This window comes from Manis pentadactyla, chromosome 7 (assembly GCF_030020395.1).
Source record: "Manis pentadactyla isolate mManPen7 chromosome 7, mManPen7.hap1, whole genome shotgun sequence".
NCBI classification, from domain to species: domain Eukaryota; kingdom Metazoa; phylum Chordata; class Mammalia; order Pholidota; family Manidae; genus Manis; species Manis pentadactyla.
The window spans coordinates 125166235-125186551 of record NC_080025.1 but is presented as its reverse complement, the minus strand read 5'-3'; the positions used below and the strand labels follow the sequence as shown (position 1 = coordinate 125186551).

At 38.2% G+C, this 20317-nt stretch overlaps 1 protein-coding gene across 2 annotated transcripts in view; it reads left to right on the top strand.

Moving 5' to 3' along the window:
- Positions 1-20317, top strand: part of GRM8 (glutamate metabotropic receptor 8) — a 759463-nt gene that overhangs the window by 303529 nt on the left and 435617 nt on the right. For both annotated transcript variants that reach the window (XM_036909115.2, XM_036909118.2), the window contains exons 4-6: positions 13535-13670; positions 14133-14287; positions 15383-15520. In XM_036909115.2, coding sequence (XP_036765010.1) covers positions 13535-13670; positions 14133-14287; positions 15383-15520 — 429 coding nt within the window. The remainder of the gene's footprint in view (positions 1-13534; positions 13671-14132; positions 14288-15382; positions 15521-20317) is intronic.

Here is a 20317-nt window from a genome sequence, read left to right as displayed (position 1 = left end):
GGAAAAGTGAAATTAAGTCTCCTTTTGTACATAAAAGCAGGGTTATTATTATATCATATTTAAATTATGAATGGCAATCACATTTTCATGGAAAATACCAAACATGTCTGCTGACTGGTAGCATCCATTAGAAATAGATTTTGCCCATTTCTGGCTGCCTAAATAAGTCATAAGCTCACTTCTGAAATGTTTTCTGACTTGTTGATCCTGGTGTGTATCAACGTACTATATAGCTGCTTTTTTGTATTTCCCTGACCACATATTCTTGTGGTCATTGGCAGGAACCAGTGTATCTTATTCACAGTTACTAGATTCCATTTTTTTTGTTCCTTGTCCTTAGGCTACCCTGTATTATAGAATTTTTCACCTCAAATTGTAATATTTGTTTGCTTAATGTGTTATTTACTGTTAGTGCTTCAAGATCAGGGACCATGTCTTCTTACTCCTTTTTGTAACTCCAGATTGCATCAGAGCTCTCAGCATGTATTAAGAGCTCAGTTAATGCTCCACAAGTGATGGTAGGCATGCCTGGGTTTGTGGGTAATAGAAACCTGTTGGACACTCTTTTGAAAGGTTTTTAACAAATTAAATTTCTGCCAAACCTATACAAGACTATGCAGCATTTTTCTAAAATTACTCGGTCCTGACAGTGTAAAACTTTGGAGTTCACATTTTGATTATACTACCTTACCTGTTGATGCTGTGTTTAATTATGTAAATTGAGATTTCATGATCAAGCAGACAATATTGAGAGACAATAGTTAAGTACAATGTGTATACTTAACTAATAGGATTAGGTTCATGAGATCTGCACTTGACTCCTTCCTAGCGTGTGATCCTGGGGAGAGTTTCTTCAATACAAAAAAAAGTTTATAATGTTTACCTTATTTACCCCAAAACACTAGAATATTGTGAGGGTAGAGTGAGATAGTAAAGCATGGTGAACTAGTGTTCAATATGTCATCGTCATTATTCACTTCCATTTGTCTCCCATGAGCTTTTCATTATGGGAAAGGTAATAGTTAATTTCCTTTGTGTGTGTGAGTGGAGGTCTTCCTTCTCAAATTACTAATTGTCTTCTATTTTGAGTAAGATCCAGTCCAAATTTTATTTTAACAAGAGTCCTTTAGACTTCTACAACTCAACAGAAAAAAACCCAAATGACCCAATTTAAAAAATGGTCAAAGAACTTGAATAAATATTCCTCCCAAGAAAACAAATGACCATCATGTATGTGAAAAGGTGTTCAGCATCATTAAACATCAGGGAAATGCAAATCAAAACTGACATGAAATATCACTTCATACCTGTTTGTATGACAATTATCAAACAAAACAAAACAAAACAAAAAAGACAATCAACAACTAAGTATAACGAGTGTTGACAAGGATGTGGAGAAATTGGATCTCTTGTACACTATTAGTAGGACATAAAATGGTATAGCCATTATGGAAAATAATGTGTGTGGATGTTTCTCAAAAAATTAAAAATAGAACTACCATACATGCTAGTAATCTCACTTCTGGGTATTTGTCCAAAATAATTAAATTCAGAATCTCAAAGAGATACCTGCTTTCCACGTTCATTGTGACATTATTCACAATAGCCAAGATATGGAAATAAAATAAATATCCATTAACAGATGAATAGATAGAGAAAATGTGGACTATACATACAATGGAATATTATTCAGGCTTAAAGAAGAAGTAAATCCTACTTTCATACTATCCTAGGTGTATGAATAGTCCAGACATAGACTAGCCTGGAGAACATTATGCTAAGTGAAATAAGCCAGTCTCAGAATAACCAATACTATATGATTCTACTTATATGAGTTAACTAAATTAGTCAAACTCATAGATGTAGAGAGTAGGATCATGGTTGTCAGGGGCTGGGAGGAGAGGAAATGGGGAGTGGTCATTCATGGATATAAAGTTTCAGTTACAGAAGATGAATGAGTAATAAGAGCTTTATTCTACAGCATTGTGCCTATAGTTAACACATAGTATTATGCACTTTAAAATTTGTCAAGAGGAAAGATCTCAAGTGTTCCTACCAAAAAAGGGTGGAGCACAAGGAAACTTTTGGGGATGATGGATACATTTATTACCTTGATTTTGGTCATACTATCCTAGGCATACATGTATGTCCAGACTCATCAGATTGTGTTCATTTAAGCATACTTAGTTCTTTTGTATATCAATTACACTTCAATAAAGCTGTCAGCATTTTTTAAAGGTCCTTGGAATAATGAAAATGTAAGATGGCTTGCTATCAAAAACATGTCTATTCATTTCCTCTCCTTTTAGTTCCATTTGAATCCAAGAAGTTAAATATGTAACTGTATCTCAACCTTTTTATATCTCAAACAGATCAAATCCTGCTGTGCAAAATGATCTTGTGTTATGAAGAGAAACACCACAAGTACTTGCATTTGCTTAAAGACTGAGTTTATAAATGCCTTTGGTGCTTATTTTTGTTCTTGAAAGTCCATTTTTTTGGTTTGGTCACTGTACATTGGTTGTGGTGTAACCCTTGGTCTAAAGAGTTATTTAGTTAACATAATAATGACTTTTTAGCTATCAGCTCTATCTTTTAGCTATCCTTATTCCTTCAAGTGAGACTGTCAGCCCCCTTTAAGTATCTATTGAAAATGCTACTTTGAGCAAACCAGTAATTGAAAGCCAATATATAGTAGAATTCAGGTAATACTGATAAGTAGAATAAGATATTACCTGGGTGCTGACAGAAGAACTTTCATGGTTTGCAAGCTCTGATAGCTACCACTGAGGTACCACTGAGAGTGTACTGTCTGCAGAAGATATTTGGAAATGACTTTATGTTATACACACACACAATAGATGCAGAGATGTGTTGCCTTTTTCTGATTGGTGGTATTTTTAATACACAGATATTCTCCTTATCTCTTTATTAGATCATCTCACTGTATTATAAAGTAGGAGCATCTTGTTTATTCACTTATTCATCACACATCCCATGAATACCCACAGGTATCAGGCTTCACTAGACCCTAGAAATATACTGAGATGTGAGCTCTATGAAGGGTGGGGCCTTCCCTATATTGCTCACTGCTGATGCTTTGTGTCTAAAAAGCATCTGACATGTAGTAGGTATTCGATCAATATTTGTTGAATGATTGAGGAAGGGTGGATGCCACAAATGCCCTGCCTCTTCCTCACTAATTTAATTTAATGGATTTAAAACTGGAAAGAATTCATAATCTATAACTGAATTACTACTTTATAATCTGTAACTGCTTAATTCAAAGTCCAATGCTAGTTTTTTTTCTAGACCAGAATGGGTAAGAAATTGAAGCAGTGTTCGCTTTGATCCCAATGGCATAAAAGTTTTTCCAGGCAGTGGGCTGGAAAAGATGAAATTTTTTTTCTCTCAGAGAGCCTGTTCATGTTGGGCATTTGTGGTTTTTCAGGGAGTTGGTTTTATTTTTTGAAACCTTCCTGTCACATTGTTGGCCCCAATGTCTGGGAATCTACTTTGAAATGGCAAAAACAAAATAAAAATTCCCAAACACTCCAAAAATAGTACTCAGAAAATTATCCAAAGAAATACAAATGCACACAACACTTTGGTAAAACTTACTTAAAACTAGTCAAGTGCTCCTTCACCAACTGTTCCTAACTTGACATGTGCTGTTTTGACCCTACAGAGAGCCCAGCTCCAAAGACTTCCGGTCTGCACGGCCCACTCTCTTGCCTCTCTTCCTTCCACTCTTGTTCTCTTTCCTCTTCCCCCTCTTCCCCCATGTCATGTCTCTTACACTGACCCCTTCCTGGCTTCCTTCTTCCCCTACTTTCTGTCTTTCCCACCTACTGTACCCATGTCTCCTCTGTATTTCCACTTTCAGACCTGGGAAGAGGCAACACTCAGAAGTTTATCTCTAGCTTGTGGTGGGCATGAGTTTCCCTTCCAACTGTAGACATTTCTGCAGTGAACATCCCCATTGGCTGGAATATCTAGTAAGGGTTATTATTCTGTGTGCATTTGGGGAATGAAATTCGAGGTGTCTAGAAAGAATGTTATAGCTGCATATTGCTTGATAAAAGTGAGTTAGCATTTCATTTTGGGGTTTGTCCATTTTGATTTTTAGCAATTTACAACACATACAATTTCTGAGGAAAGAACTAATGGGTTGATGCTTATTTAATTCTTTATTTAATCTCAGTAACCCATCTGGAAGATACTAGCATCCACTCAATCTTTAGATGAGGGACAGAGGCGCTAAGAAGTCACATAACTCACCCAGTGCCACATGGCCCGTTAGAGGAGGGCCAGGGTTTGCAGCCAGGAAGTCCAGCCCCAGAGAAGAGATTCACAACCACTGTACCACTCTGTTCCTCTGAGCAGGCATCTGGGTCTGTGATGAGTTGTGGCTGAGTTAGAAAGCATAGTATGGACTGTGACCCTATAGGCCTATCCCAGCCCCATCTACCTCCAAAGCATCAGCATCCCTCTGAGGGTCCCCATGGAGACAGACAAGAGGGGACTCTCTGTGTCAGTTCTTTTCATAGTGAATTGTCCCTATTGCTGCTCTTCATGGGACACATAGAGAAGTAGCATTGATTCATGCCTTTTCTGTACCAGGAGCTTCATGCCCTCATTTCATTGCTTTTCAGAATCCCTTTAAGAGTCCACATGGTATTTGATAGAGGACAAAGCATAAAGTGTTTGCGAGAGAGAGTGAGAAAGAGCAAGAGAGAGAATGAGCACAGGTTTAAGTGTAATTTTGCTTTCTTAATCTATGTTATTAAAGATAACACTTTTTCTTTTCTGTGATGTTCAAGATAAATCTTCACAAAGTGCACGCAAAGTTAACACACGTACATGCTTTCATCATGTGGTGCACTTTTCTGTTAAGTTCCAGTTGTACACCACATAAGGAGGTGAAAACATTGTTACAAGAGGTGTGATTACAGTTATTTGATTGAACAAATTTTACTCAACTGTCTCTAAAGGACCAATTACATTAGGCCAAATTGTTATTTTACTTGTCTCCAGAAAGATGGGAAGCAATGATGCCAAGTTCAACTAGGGTGGAGAGTTGTAATAATTGTGATTTATAATAACAAATATTTATTTGGTCTTTGTCCCCACTTCTGGCATAGAACTCCTGAACTCTTGGAATTTCCTAAATTACGAGCATGATAAAGATGTCTTGTCTTATATTATCAGGTGACTTGGGGAAGGCTCTTAGGTGACCTAAGGTTGTATACTGGTTGCCAGAAGAATCAACCAGGCAATTAGAGGGTTGGAACTTCCAGTCCCGACTCCCAACTTCCAGGGAGAGGGAGAGGGGAGGGCTGTTGAACCAATCACCGGTGGCCAGTGATTTAATCAATCATGCCTAGTAATGAAGCCTTCATAAAAACCCAGAAGGACAGGGCCCCAAGAGCTTCCAGGCTGGTGACCATTTGGTTACATGGGGAGAGTAGCTTTCTTAGAGGGAGCTTGGAGACCCTGTGCCCTTTCCCTATATCTTGTCCGATGCATCTCTTCCATTCAGCTGTTCCTGAGTTATATCCTTTTATAATCAAGCAGTAATATAGTAAGTGAAAGGTTTCTCTGAGTTCTGTAAGCTACTCTAGAAAATTAATTGAACCCAAAGAGGGGTCTTGGGAACCTCTGATTTAAAACCAGTTGGTCAGAAGTATAGGTAACCATCGTGACTGATGTCTGAAGGAGGATGGGAACTCTTACAGGACTGAGCCCTGAACCTGTGGCCCTGACTCTCTCTCTTTTAGTAGATAGTGTTAGAATTGAGCTGAATTTTAGGATGCCCACTTGGTGTCCTAAGGATTACTTGGTGGTAGTGGGGAAACTCCTCCCCACCAGGTACTGGAATTGGGATCTGAACACTTTTAGGAGTTTATTGTTTCTATTGTCTTTACCAAAAACCTGTTACTTGGTTTTGCTCATTACTATCTTAAGGTGCTTGACTGACTAAATAATGGTTGACTAACTATATTACATTTTTATTAGGTCAGAAATGGTCTCAGTTATAGGGAATTTCTTAAGGTCAACTAAAAATTTTGACCAGTCTTTTTTTTTTTAACCAATAGTCCAGTCATTCTCTGTAACACTGACAAAATGGTAATCTTGGTGATTAGTTTATGCACCAAAGCCAACATCTGTCATGCAGGTCTCACAGGTTATATAACCAGAGACTTGATCTTATTTACTGAGAACTCAAATTGACAGAAACTCTGAACCAACTTGAGACCCTGGTAATAATCATGTTGTTTAAAAAAAATCCATTTAATGTTCTATACACAGCTGTAAGTAATTTCATTCTTATTAATTTAATCCTCGATTTCCATCACAGTTGGAATTTGTGACATTGTTTCTTATTTTTTTCTTCTACATTATTAATAGAGATTTTCTTCTTAAAAATAAGCAACACCTGAAAAGGCAATTCTTTATCCTTTCAGATTGCTGTAACAAAATTTCTCTATTGAAATACCAGGCAGTCTTTTGATTCTAGTTCTCTTATCCATGTTGGTCTACAATTCCAGTTTTACCTGTTTGTATAGATTGCTTTTCTTTGTGCGTAAGACCTCTTTGAAGAAAAATTTTGAAATTAAACAATAAAATTTTGTTATCTGACTTATATTCTTATTTCATAGATATAATATCTTCATTTCCCATAAATTCCAATCTGTATATATGGTGATCCCCACTCAGGAAGTACCCATGGCTCTTGCCACTAGGACTTCTCTACTAGTCCAATCAAAGGATTGCCTGGCTGCAGAGAGCTGCCTTTCCCGACGTCTCTGCCCCTTTTCAGGAGGGTCCACATCCAGTGATTGACTGATGGGAAGGTGTAGAGGCTTATCCTTCCCAACCTAACGTGAAACAACTCTGGAGGCCATGTAGCCTCAGCTTTCTGTAGTTTTGGGAGCCTGGCACTGGGCCACATCCAGCTGGACTTCTCTTCTGCCCAGTCCTGTCTTGGCACTCCAGAGCATGGAGGCCAAGGGTAAAAATGTATTTCAAACTCCTTCTAAGGGTCCATTTCCTGGGGCGCCCAGCCTATTCAATTAGCATGTTTCCATTAGGTCTAGTGAGGTACCGTAGAGTGAGGGAGACTGGGAAGGAATGCTCATGTGTGTTGTAGAGTATATTTGAAGTGTTTAATTCAACAAATGATCATTCAATTATCATTCAATAAAGGGAAACATTCTATCCAGGCTAGGAAATCAGACAGGAAATTCTAGAAAATATCCAATTAGAAGTTTCATGCAACACTCTTTTCCTATAGTGACAGTATTGTCTGAACAGTTTATATTCCCGCTTCTCAAGAATCTATAGGCAGACATTTAAATGAAACTGAACAGGTGGTTGTTTACACAATTTTGCTTCTTAATAGTTGGTACTATTCGTAGTTTTTACCATTTAAAATAGTTTTTGCCAGTTACAACTATTAAAAAATTTAATAGTTTTTAGCATTCTATTATTCTTTTAAAGAGTTAAATTGTAATTTTCAACCCTGATCTTCAACATGCTTATGGACTCCCTTCAAAAGGAGACTTGAATCCTTAGGGGAGGCACTGGGGGGTTGGGGAGGAGAATATAAGTAACTTTTCCCATTTTCTCACATTAAAATTGCCCCAGTCATATTGTGATGGCCATGAACATGTGGAAAGTGAAATATAGTCGTTTTATTTTTTGGTATAGACAAGTGGGCAAGTATCACTTCTCAGAATTTAGGATATTTGAGAGTATAATACCACAAATGGTAAAGGGTTCAAGAATATGATCTATTGACAATCCCATATTTTAGGTCTGAATATGCGCTATCTCTCAGGTTTGGTGATAATGCTTATGCCTTCAGGATGATGATTAATAATAATGTACCACATTTGTATAGAACTTTCTCATTTTACTCTTGTAAATTTGGTTCTCTTGTCATCTCTGGGAGATAGTTACTTTGACCTTATTGCAGAGCTGAGGAAATTGAGAGACGAGAGACTTGAGGTCACAGAGGACCCGTTCAGGCCTTCCCTTGACACGTCTGTTTCCTTCCTCCCTGCAACATCCTTCTGCACAAGCAAATGAACGCATGGAGATGTGACTTTCAACTCTCAGACCTGAGACTTCAGGCCACTCATCCATGAGATAATAAAGAGATAAAAATTATGAAGGGGAGTTGTTTAACAATTTTCTCTTGTTTCAATGACAGCAAATTATTGCACAGTGATAAAAACTACTTTGGGGGGAAGTGCCCATTTCAGTGGTAACTTCCTCTGAGTTACCATGGTTCATTTTTTTTTTCACTTCTCTTATGCCACTTATTTTTAAGCATATGTTTACCTGGATCCTTTCATTTCCCCATTTGAAAGCAGGCCTGCTTTGTTTCTGTTTCTCTATACCAGCAGTGCCTATTACAAGTCTTACATTTATTCATTCAACAAATATTTGCAGAAGTCTCTATGTATCAAACATAATGCATCAAACATAAATACTGGGGATATGGTGGTAAATTTGAAAGATAAGTTTTTAGTTATGGAGTTTATAATCTAGGGTGAGGGAAAAAATCAGTTCTGTAATCTGCATAAATTCTAAATCTCTTAATTAAATTTTTAATATTCAATAAAAGTACAGTTTTTGTGTAGCTATCAACTAGACTTATAAGGGGAAACCTGCTAAGCTTTTTAAATGAGGCTTTAAATTTGCTTTATCTTATTCATCAGTCACCTGTGTCTACCACACCAATCATTTGTCCACTGATTATGGACCAACTAGATGAAGAAAAAGTTTAGACTTAGAGGCTAATGGATCTGGCTCTGAACCTGGGTTCTAGCCTCTTGCTAGCTGTTGATGCCCCTGTTTCTCAGTTTCCTTATCTGAAATATGGTGATGATACCAACCTTAGCATGTTTCCATTAGGTCTAGTGAGGTACCGTAGAGTGAGGGAGACTGGGAAGGAATGCTCATGTGTGTTGTAGAGTATATTTGAAGTGTTTAATTCAACAAATGATCATTCAATTATCATTCAATAAAGGGAAACATTCTATCCAGGCTAGGAAATCAGACAGGAAATTCTAGAAAATATCCAATTAGAAGTTTCATGCAACACTCTTTTCCTAAGTTTTAGGAAAGTGCTAAGCTTTAAAAATTATTTCTTGCAGAATTGAGCACACCTGCAGAATAGGAAAATTGGTGTCCCTTGAGTTGTGCCCAATCAGTACTCTTTCAGAGGGAGACATGGAAAAACAGATGCAATAGACATATCCTTTAAGGGATGGCAACTTCTCTTTCTCCTTCCCACTCTAGGGGTCTAAATCAAGTCAGAGAGCAACTTCAAATATTAAAACAGTAGATAATGAGTATCAAAGGAAAACATGTCTTTGACTAAGCCTGAATGTTTGACTAAATTTCACTGGCATTTTAACTGCCCTGTAACAGTTTATAATGATTTGACTATTTTGGAAGATGGCTTGTTTATTACTACATTTTGATATATCTTCTGTTATCTTTCATCATTAGATAATTTTACACTCTTATCTGGCTTATGTGTACATCTTGTCATTCCATTATATTATAAGGTGCTGGGACAGGCAGTCTTTGAATGTCTGTAGCTCCTGAAACATAGTACACCACAAATGCTTATGAATGGATTAACTGGCTTTTTGACTGATGTGAAATAGAAAGTGTGAAGGAGTTTCAGGGCTAAGAAAAGAATCTTTATCTTATAACTCCAGTCACTTGAGAAGTAATACAGTCTAAGATTTTATGAAATATCCATAAGGCATTGAACAACAAAATGCCATGTGGAGCAGGTTCTTCATAAGTATTTGTTCAGCTGAAATAAGTTAATTGTGCAGTCCCTCTTTCCAGGAAAATACAACTTGATCAGGATGACAAATAAAAGGTGAGCTAGAGGAATAAAAAATTATGAAATTGGTTTTATACTATGTACAAATCCAACCTAACTCAGCTTTTTACAAACAAAAATATTGAGTAGGTATTTAGTGAATGAATAAATGAATGAATTCAGGCTGAATCGTACGTCTGGATTGCTGGTTTGCCTCATTTGAAATAGTCATGATAAAAATTTTCCAGCCTTCATTTCTGCTGGCTATGGAGTCAGTAGTAATCTCAGAATGATACTTAGGATATGGTATGTCTTTGGGATGCCTAAGTGATCACAGCACTTTAATTAAAAGTGCAGTCATATTTTGGAACAGCTATTGTTCCCTAGAGAGTGTTACAGTTTTGGTCTTGTCTTTCTAGCTACTTAATGCTTCCACTCACCGCAGTTTTTTATTTGCTTGTTTGGTTTTTAAAGACGTTATGTGTAGTCTTCAACTTGCTGTCATACTTTATACCAAAAGTTTTCTCCTCAAAATAAGTGAGCATTCTTTCCAGTCTCATTCACTAGTCCCCTCCCCAAAGCTCATGGTTTTTCAGAGCTCCATCATTGACCTTTTCCTTTTGTTGATTTAAATATCCTTCTGAGTGAACTGACACCACAACTACCTACTACTGTCTCAGTACCCAACAAAACTGTAATTACATTTCCTTTCTCTCTCCTTACCCATGTCTCAGCTTGATGTGCCATGGGTCCTTCAAAGGCAACCTATCCTGAATCAAAACCATGTTTCTCCTCTGCATGCCTGCTCTCCCTCCTGCACTGTCCACTTGTTTCATGGTGGCCTCACGTAAAATGGTCTAAGGCCAACATTTCAGAGTCATGCTTAGTGGTTTCCCACTACCTCACACCTTAGATCAAATCAGTATGACCTAAATATATACAGTTTTTATTTGTAAATCATACCTCAGTACAGTGAGAAAGAAAAACAGCACAAAGCCCCATGATTCTAACTCAGATTCTAACAGCTCCATCTGTTCCTCATCAGCACTGGGAGCATCACCTTAGTCATCATTTCCCATTGCTTAGCCCAGTAACCCCCTGTGGGCTCAGTACCTCCTGGCCTTTCCACTCCAGGTTGCCCTCTACATCAGCAATCCTCATCCATGTTTCTTCCAGGAGTGCAATGTTCATAGATGAGACATATGCCTGTGGACAACTAAAAGCTAGAAGAAACAGAAACATTTAGTGAGGAGGTTAAGCACTTAAATTATTCATCATCTTCCATAGGCTCTGCCCAGCCTTGCATAATCTGGTCCCTATCTACTTTTCATTCTTTGCCTCGCAGTTCTCTCCCTTCTTTCATTACCTCTTCTGGTTCTTTCCTGCTCTTTCTTGTGCTGTTCTCTCCCATTCTCTCTTCTTTCTGATATCAACTAAGTAATAGCACTTTAGGGAGGCTTTTCCCAAACATGCCTCAATCTAAATTAAATCCCCTTGCTCTTCCTCATAGGACTTGTCATAATTTATAATTATATGCTTATATTTTGGTTTGGTTTGGTTTTGCATTAAGCCTGTTTCATCTATAACATTTCTAATTTTAATATTAGAGACAGTGTCAATTTTATTCACTATTGTGTCTGCAGTCCCTGTACAGTTTCTGGTAGATAGTGGGCTCTCAATAAATATTTACTGAAGCAATGAATCAATTTTCACCAGTATTAATGGCATATTGGTAGGTTAGCTAACAACAGGCTCAGTCTGTGGATTATGGGCAATTTCCACGCCTGAAGAGTGTTAGCAAGAGGATGGGTATTGCAGAGATAATTTTGACAGTGCTCAAGGAAAAATAAGAAAAACAATCTTCAGTACTCTAGCACTGTTAATCAGTCATGTTAAGTGTGATCACAAACAGTGTACATTCATTCTTTGGCTACCATTCATTTTTTTCTTTGGCTACCTGAGGTTTCTTTTGTGGATAAAATGAAGGTTCCTGTGGCCAGGATTCTCAGGTGGTCTGGTTGGCTGGCTCACTACACATGTGTGGGCAATGCATCATTATTGACTCTATACAAAGAGCCCTGCCCAGTGCTCTGGGTAACACAGTGGCACAGCTGCAAGGCTGCAGGAGGGCAGGGAGGCCCAGAGGCAGAGACTAGCTTGCTGCATGCAGACGCGCTCTGAGTGGACAGGATTCTAGTGACTGACCTGCCACCATGGGAATCAAGTTGGGTATAACCCTTTCACCCCAAGAATGCTCTACTGTCATTTCTTTGGTCACATTGAGTCCATAGTGAATTTGCCTGGGGCTGAAACCCATTGGCAAGACACTTCTTAAAGAATTCTGTAATTCTCCTACTTAAGAATTTTCAATGGGTTCTCAGTGTTTTCAAGAGAAAATTCTAATTACTTCATGTCTGACAAAGTCATTCTCCTGCTGGGCCTGGCCATTCTTTCCAACCTCAGCTCTAGTCGGACTTTACCTTAGATTATTTTGTACCTTGGCTGCTGCCAGAAATATCCCACTTTTGTCCCTTCATGGATGTATATTTGCCCTTTAAAGTCCAGCTCTCTCAAGCCCTTTGTTACTTCTTCCTTTGTGCTCCCACTGTGTGGTGTACCTTCTTGATTCTACAATTCACCACACATTGCATGATAATTTCTGGGACTGCTTATCTCTCAGACTAGAAGGCAACTCCTGGGTTAGATTGTGTGTTCCCAGTGTCCAGCCCAATGAATGCACAGAATATAATGGCCCCCATTATGTTTGGGTGACTGAATGCATCGCCAACTGTTTGGAATTAAAAATGCCTTTGCCTACTGAAACAATGCTGTAAATGTTGGTTTAATTCTCAGTTGATTTAAGAAAGACTGTTTAAACCATAATTCAATTGAAACATACTGCTAATCATGGTTTTTCCCCCCAGTATTAGAATATGTTGTCACTCTGCTTCAGTGTAACTGAGGAAACCAGCGGCCGAGATATTTTCTAAACTTTTCTCTTTGGTCTCTCATTGCCTTAGAAGGAGTGTCCAAAAGAACTGTTCTTTCCTTTTTTGCTGTTATAGTGGGATCAGATTTCTGCCATTTTGATTTTCATGGTAGAGACGTGTTAACTGAGGTTTTGCACCTTTGGGACTTGCCTGTGTCTCAAATAGTCTTGAAGACCACCTGTCTCATAACACATCAGTATGCTGATGCATGAGAATCTTCCTGCAATACACTGAGCTATAAAATGAAGCTCATTTAAAAGAGCTCTATTAAGAAGTAAAAGTGGCAAGAGGACCTTCCTACTTAATAGGTGGTCTCACCTACAAGACCTACTCATACCTTTCACTAACCCAGGCACTTGGTCTGTGACTTATGTTGAATGCATTGAAACAGTCCTTTCCATTCCTTGACTCTGGCCACACATTTTGTACACTTTGGTGTTCTTACAGAGATCTGCAAAACTAATGTTAAAACTTGGAGGAAAAAAACCCAACTCCGCTGTATGATTAAGTAATTGATGTATTTTATTTATACATATATTATAATGCAAATGATTGCTTTTAATAGGTTAGAATGACAGATGTTTTGAGAAACAATATTTTGTACTGATTCATATGTTTTTATAAAGTAGCTAATGTCATTTAGTTGGATAAATAAATGCCCTTCCTGAAATACTCTTCTTTAAAAAAATAGGTGGTGTTTGCATTGCTCAATCACAGAAAATCCCACGTGAACCAAGACCTGGAGAATTTGAAAAAATTATCAAACGCCTGCTAGAAACACCTAATGCTCGTGCAGTGATTATGTTCGCCAATGAAGATGACATCAGGTGCTGGTTACTTTTCTTCCTTAATGTAGGATCAGATTTGCAACACACACTCTTTTTCTAATGTATTTCATATTCAGTGTAAAATCTTGTGAGATTTCACAGGAATGGCAACATTCTCATGTAATTACAGACTGCCTTCTACGGCACAACAGCCTTCTAGTTATTAAGTCTGAAATGTCTATAGAGTAAAACATGGGGACTGAAAGAAATGACACAAATAAGGATGATAACAGAATGATGTGAATGAGGTTATGGATAAGACTGATTAACAGGTGCTGGAGCTTAAGTCACCAATGTATTTCCTTTAGGAGATGATAAGAATCAGGCAGTTAGAATGACTGACTAATTGCTTAATAGTGACCTACTGAGTGCTTGTAACTCGATGTAACTGGTCTTGTAACATTTATAAGTGTACTGTTTCTTCATAAATGTGGAATGTTTTATTTCTTTTTATTCCCATAGGAGGATATTGGAAGCCGCGAAAAAATTAAACCAAAGTGGGCATTTTCTCTGGATTGGCTCAGATAGTTGGGGATCCAAAATAGCACCTGTTTATCAGCAGGAGGAGATTGCAGAAGGGGCTGTGACAATTCTGCCCAAAAGAGCATCAATCGATGGTAAGGATGCATCATAGAGAATTTGATTCATTCCAATTGAATCAAAACTCAAAGGTAAAACCAGAGTACCAGTATATGATGAAATGCATTCATTATTGGTGACTTTCAGTAGAATTTTTAGTTCTGATGGCAGAATTTTGGCTCTTATGGCTAAGATAGTAACACCTACTTAACTCAGCATGTATTTTTTTATTAGAAAAAAGTACACATTTGATTTTTTTCAAGAAAGAGTATATTAGAGTTGGCCTTAGATATTTCCATGAGGTTAGCCATTTCAACAATGTTGCCCTCTAAGTTTGCATATTTCCGTGGGCATATATCACAGTTATACCATTGTTGGAGGCAGTGCTTGATTTATTATAGACAGTGGAGACAGGAAGTTGGGCTGACCTTTTGAGTAAATAAATGCAGCATCAAAGATGTGGAGCATCCCTGAAAGGCAGTCAATTTTCCACTGGTTTTGACGTTGACTGAAATCCCTACCTGTCCTGTATGTTTTGGAGTAAGGCATTCTCTTTGCAGGTGGTCTCCCTTCAATGAGGTGGTTACATGAGCAGGCTGACCCTTGTTTTAGCTCATTACCCATGACTCCATAAGATTATTTGGCACTGATTAGTTTATTGAATTAGCTGTAAAGGGACATATAGGACATATAGATTTTGAGGTGGTAGAACCATAGAAACCTGCAACATTGACCCCTGTTAGGAGAGAGAGAGAGAGAGAGAGAGAGAGAGAAATGACAAAAGTCAATTGGTTGAATATTCAGCATGGAGTCACTGGTCACTGCCACTGGAGATGTAGAGGAGAGGAAGAGGTTGTGAAAATGACACCCCCAACAGGCTTTCCTGTTATGTTCATCCCTTCAGCCAGGTGCCTGAATGGCGGGGGAGGGATTGTCTACTGATTATCCTTGGCTTTTGCCATAAGGGAAACCTTATTTTTGGGTTATTGGCTCTCCCCCACTTGTTAATATGTTTTCTGGTGTTTTTTTTTTTTATGCAAAGATCACAACATAGTATCCGTTCAAAAGCTCTGAGAGTATTTGGCTTTGATTTTGAAAGAATATTAAAGTCATACCTTTCTTCTTTAAAATAGGATTTGATCGATACTTTAGAAGCCGAACTCTTGCCAATAATCGAAGAAATGTGTGGTTTGCAGAATTTTGGGAGGAGAATTTTGGATGCAAGTTAGGATCGCATGGAAAAAGGAACAGTCATATAAAGAAATGCACAGGTAGCCACTTAAATGTTTTCCTTGGTGCATTTGTCTTATTACCTGATGAATGAAATTTTTCTAGATAGATAATGCCGAGGGTATCTTGTACTTTGGGCAAAGTGCTTTAATAGGTTTGGTGGGATATAGACAAATAAGCAAGACAGGATACTGCTTTCTAGGAGTTCAAAATGTAGTGAAGATGGTGGATCATAATAAATTTCTGTAAGACAGGTTTTTTTTTAACCATTTCAATCCATGTCCCCTGTAATACTATTGTCCTCTGTATCTTGCATAGTTCAAGCACCTATGGTTTTTTGATGTTTGAATTTCTGTACTTTGTGCTTAAACATAATAGTGATATTAAGTGTGCATTTTTTAATGTAAGAATGAAACTATTTTTTTTGCAGGTAACATGATTGTTTACATAGAAAAACTTATGGAATTTTTAAAATTACTTAGAACTAAGTAGTAAATTTAGCAAGTTTACAGATATAGGGTCAATATAAACATCCTTTTTTACAATCCATGCTTTAATATATTTTATATATTAGAGAGTAACATGGACAATGATATTTAAAGAATACTATTTATAGAAGGATCAAGAAAACACAAATCATGGATAATTCTAACAAAGATGCATAACTCCTCTTCACCAAATGCTACAAACCTGAAAGAACATTTTATAGCCATACACCCCTCCCTTGCCAATCCCTTTTCCCCCATATATCCTTCTTCCCTTCTACTTATTTCTTTTGGAAGTAGCTATTCAAATAAAAAATAAAATATGATAAATGCCAGAGCAGACCTATAAACAGAGTGAACATGTAAAAATAGGTGCCACACTGTGGAGGGATCTGGCTTTGGGGTTCCTGGGTGCCAGGCACCGTTCCAGCACCTGGGGTGCATGAAGGGAGACCAGGTCTGTGCTCATGGGACTTACTCTTGAGTGTGAGGAGACAGACACTAAATAAGTAAACAAATAAATGAGCAGAGACTTCCAGATGCTGAAATATGCTCATGGGAAATACAGGAGAGTGAATGTAAGAAGATGACCTGACGGTACTGGCAGGGAGGTGGCGGTTTGTGTGGTCAGGGTGCTTCACCAATGACAAGAAGTTGTCAGCCACGTGCAGGGAGGACAGCAGCCCATTGAGTATCTAGGGCAAACCTCTTTTGTTTGAGGTACAGAAAAAAATAAGTTCAGGGAGGCTGGAGTGAATGAGAGGGGTAAGCAGTGGCCATGGAGGTTGGGGCCCTGTCGTGCAAGATCTTCAAGTTTTTCTAGAAGCTCTAGAGCTGAGGTGTTTAGGCTTTATCCTACCTGTAAGGTAGAATTACCTTAGGCTTTTCATCTAAGACATTGCTCAGATACCTGTTTGAAGATGTCTCTGACAGAAGAAGGAGGATTAGAAGTCAGGGGAGAGAAAGGAGAAAGGACAGTCGGGGCCTCTCCAGTGCTCCTGGTGATGGGCTGTCACAGCCTAAATAAGGACATGTGTGTTAGAAGCAGAACCCAGAGCATTGAAGTCCTAGTAGTATTTAATACATGGTGAGTGGTTAACTGTGGGGGAGAGGGTGGTAAGTGATGGAGGTTGTGAATATTAAATCTCTGCCAGCTGGGTCTAGGAAAATGATGGTGAAATTGACAGAGGAGACAGAATGGTAGATTTGGAGGGACTAACTTCAATTTGGTTTCGAGATGGCCACGTGGAACTGCCCAGCAGGTGGCAGCATAAGGTCTGGGACCCCACAGAGAGCTCAGCACTAAAAGTACAGACTGGGGAGTTAAAGATAAGGGCAGAGATGCAATTGCCACAGGAGACTGAACAGCGATGAGGGATGACAACTGAAGACTCTAGGGGAGGAGCCAGGGAGGGAAACAGCAGGGTGGGTTTAGGAAAGGAGGTGAACTGGGAGTCCGTGTCGTGGTCTCTACAAGAGAAGAGGGGTGCACGCAGTTTCAGGGCTTCAGAGAGGAATGGCTGAGGGATAAGAAGTGCTACAGAGAGACTCAGATTGTGAGGGGTGGAAACAAACCAAGAATAGAGGAAGGGAAGGAAAGAACTCTTCTTCAAGAAGCTTGACAAAGAAAGTAGATATGGCAGGAGAAATTGAGAAAGTTGCAAAGGTTTTCTTTAGGACAGGGCACACACACTGAAGCCTGTTTTCAGATAAACATAGTGTTCAGAAGGATTAAATAAAGAGAAGTTAAATATGGAATAGGATTTTAACAAACTTTAAGGAGAATTTAATAATGTAATTTAGTTGGGAGAAATAGACACACATAAACACACATAAGCAGAGGGGGGAAATCCTATAATTAAATGCTAAATTTGGGCATAAGTATTAAGGATATTCAGAAAATATATGATGGTAAGTTCAGGTTGTAAAATTCAAAGCTTCATGGAGAAGGGGAGAATTTGATAACAAGGAAGATCACAGAAAGTGCACCCACCGGGGGGAAAAAGGGGGTTTGCAGGGTAAAGGCATGGAGATGGATGTGAGGAGCAGGGAAGAGGTCCCCTTATTGGAGGCGGGGCATGGTAAGGAATAATGGGAAGAGAGGGACCTGTTTATAGAAGGATTTGAAAGGAGTTTACATACTGAGTACCTTCAGTTTTTCATTCAGATACATTTTACACTGCTTAATACTGATTTCTGAATGTTATTGTTTGGTTGTGTAGAGATCCATATCCTCTTGTTGTTCAGACCATATTACTGAAAATCTACTAGTTAATGAAATGGATGAACTCAGTTCTTTATATATAATAAAATTATACTATATTATAAAATGAACTCAGTTTGCATATGTAAAAAAAATCTATAGGGAATTAGTTATGAACTAATCATGTAACTTTTTTTCTTGGTGATATGTATTTTTTTAAGGTATTACTGATGCATGATCATATGAAGGTTTCACATGAGCAACGTTGTGGTTTCAACATTCATCCATATTATCAAGTCCCCACCCCAACCCCATTGCGGTCACTGTCCATCAGTGTATTATGATATAGAGTCATTACTTGTCTTCTCCATGCTGTACTGCTTTCCCAGTGACCTACCTATATTATGTGTGCTAATTATAATGCCCCTTAATCCCCTTCTCCGTCTCTCCCCACCCACCCTCCCCAACCCCTCCCCTTTGGTAACTGCTAGTCCCTTCTTGAAGTCTGTGAGTTTGCTGCTGTTTTGTTCTCTCAGTTTTGCTTTGTTGTTATACTCCACAAATGAGTGAAATCATTTGGTACTTGTCTTTCTCCCAATCACGTAACTTTTTAACAGATTGTTTTCTGAATAACCAGTTTCTTTAAACTCCTATTTCCCAAAACATTGATGTATGTAGATGTCCTTTAGCATCTGTAGATGGTATATACGAATACTTATTTCAGACGTAAACTGGGTTAGCTTAGAATCCGGACTTAGTGGCAGGTCTTCTTCAGTTTCCTTTGAGATATTTGGGTGTTGCTAAAATTGTAACAATCTGTCCAATTAGAACTATTCCTAGTGCAATGAAAATGGTGTTTACTCCAAGCACTAGGACAAGTGCACCCTTAGGGAACAAGGTCAGTAAACAGATTTTATGCAAATTCCATTGGTGATGATATTGAAATAACTTGTCTCTGGGTAGAAAATAAGTAAGTAATGCAATGTTCTAACTTAAGTTTTCAAAAGACAGTAATGCATGAATGCTTCCAGATGGTGAGGGAAGATATTTGTGCCCCAAATTAACATAAAACCCAGTTTTCATCTCTGTTTTGAGGAAGGAAAGAAGATGATCTAGCATGTTAGTGGTCAAATATACTTAGGAAAAATCCACAGGATATGCATGAGTAGAGGTGTCTAGGTTTCAAAAATTACAGTTGACCCTTGAACAACATTGCGGTTAGGGAAACTGATCTCCCACAAGTTGAAACTCCCTGTATAACTTTTGACTCCCCCAAAACTTAACTACTGATAGCCTACTGTTGATTGGAAGCCTTACTGATAACATAAACAGGCAATTAACACATATCTTGTATGTTAAATGAATTTTATACTGTATCCTAACAATAAAGTAAGCTGGAGGAAAGTGTTTTCTCAAATTATTGGCAATCTCCAAAAATTTTACCAATATATTTATTGGAAAAAAATCCATGTATAAGTAGACCTGCACAGTTCAACCCTGTGTTATTCAAAGGCCAACTGCACTTATATTTCCGATTTATCCAGATCCATTTAATTCAGAAATGAATGTATACAGTTGTGCATGTTTCAAAATTTGGCCTTACAATTGGGAAACTGAAAGTGGGATTTCTAAAAGGTCTTTTTTGCTGCATTTAGAGTGTCATTTGTGGATTATGTTTTGAGTAGCATTTTACATTAGTTGATGGTAATCTGTGAATGTAATTATTTGCATCCGTTGGGGATGATACTGGCAATGTATTTGCATGGATAAGAGCGTGCTTCCCAGCAGGATAGGGCTTCTGTCTTACCAATTTTCAGGAGATAGAGTATCTTCCAGCAGTGAGGAGCATCCTTTTCCTAAAATTAACTTGGTGCAAACAGTTTTCTGAGATGATTTTCCCCCCTGGAATCTCAGGAAAGCTTTCAGAAAGATGTGATATTACTGTTAACTTTGATATGCTGGCCAAATTCCAAGTGAAGTAATTCCTACCATCCACTTAGCTATTTATGTAGTTATTATTGCTTCTGAGAGCTGCCGAGTTCTGAAAGCTGCTACTACTTAATCCTACTTAAAATTCCCTTTGTCTCTCTCAAGAAGGAAAAAGGCTTCTTTTATACTTGTTATCAGTGGTGATGGGTGTTATTTTATAG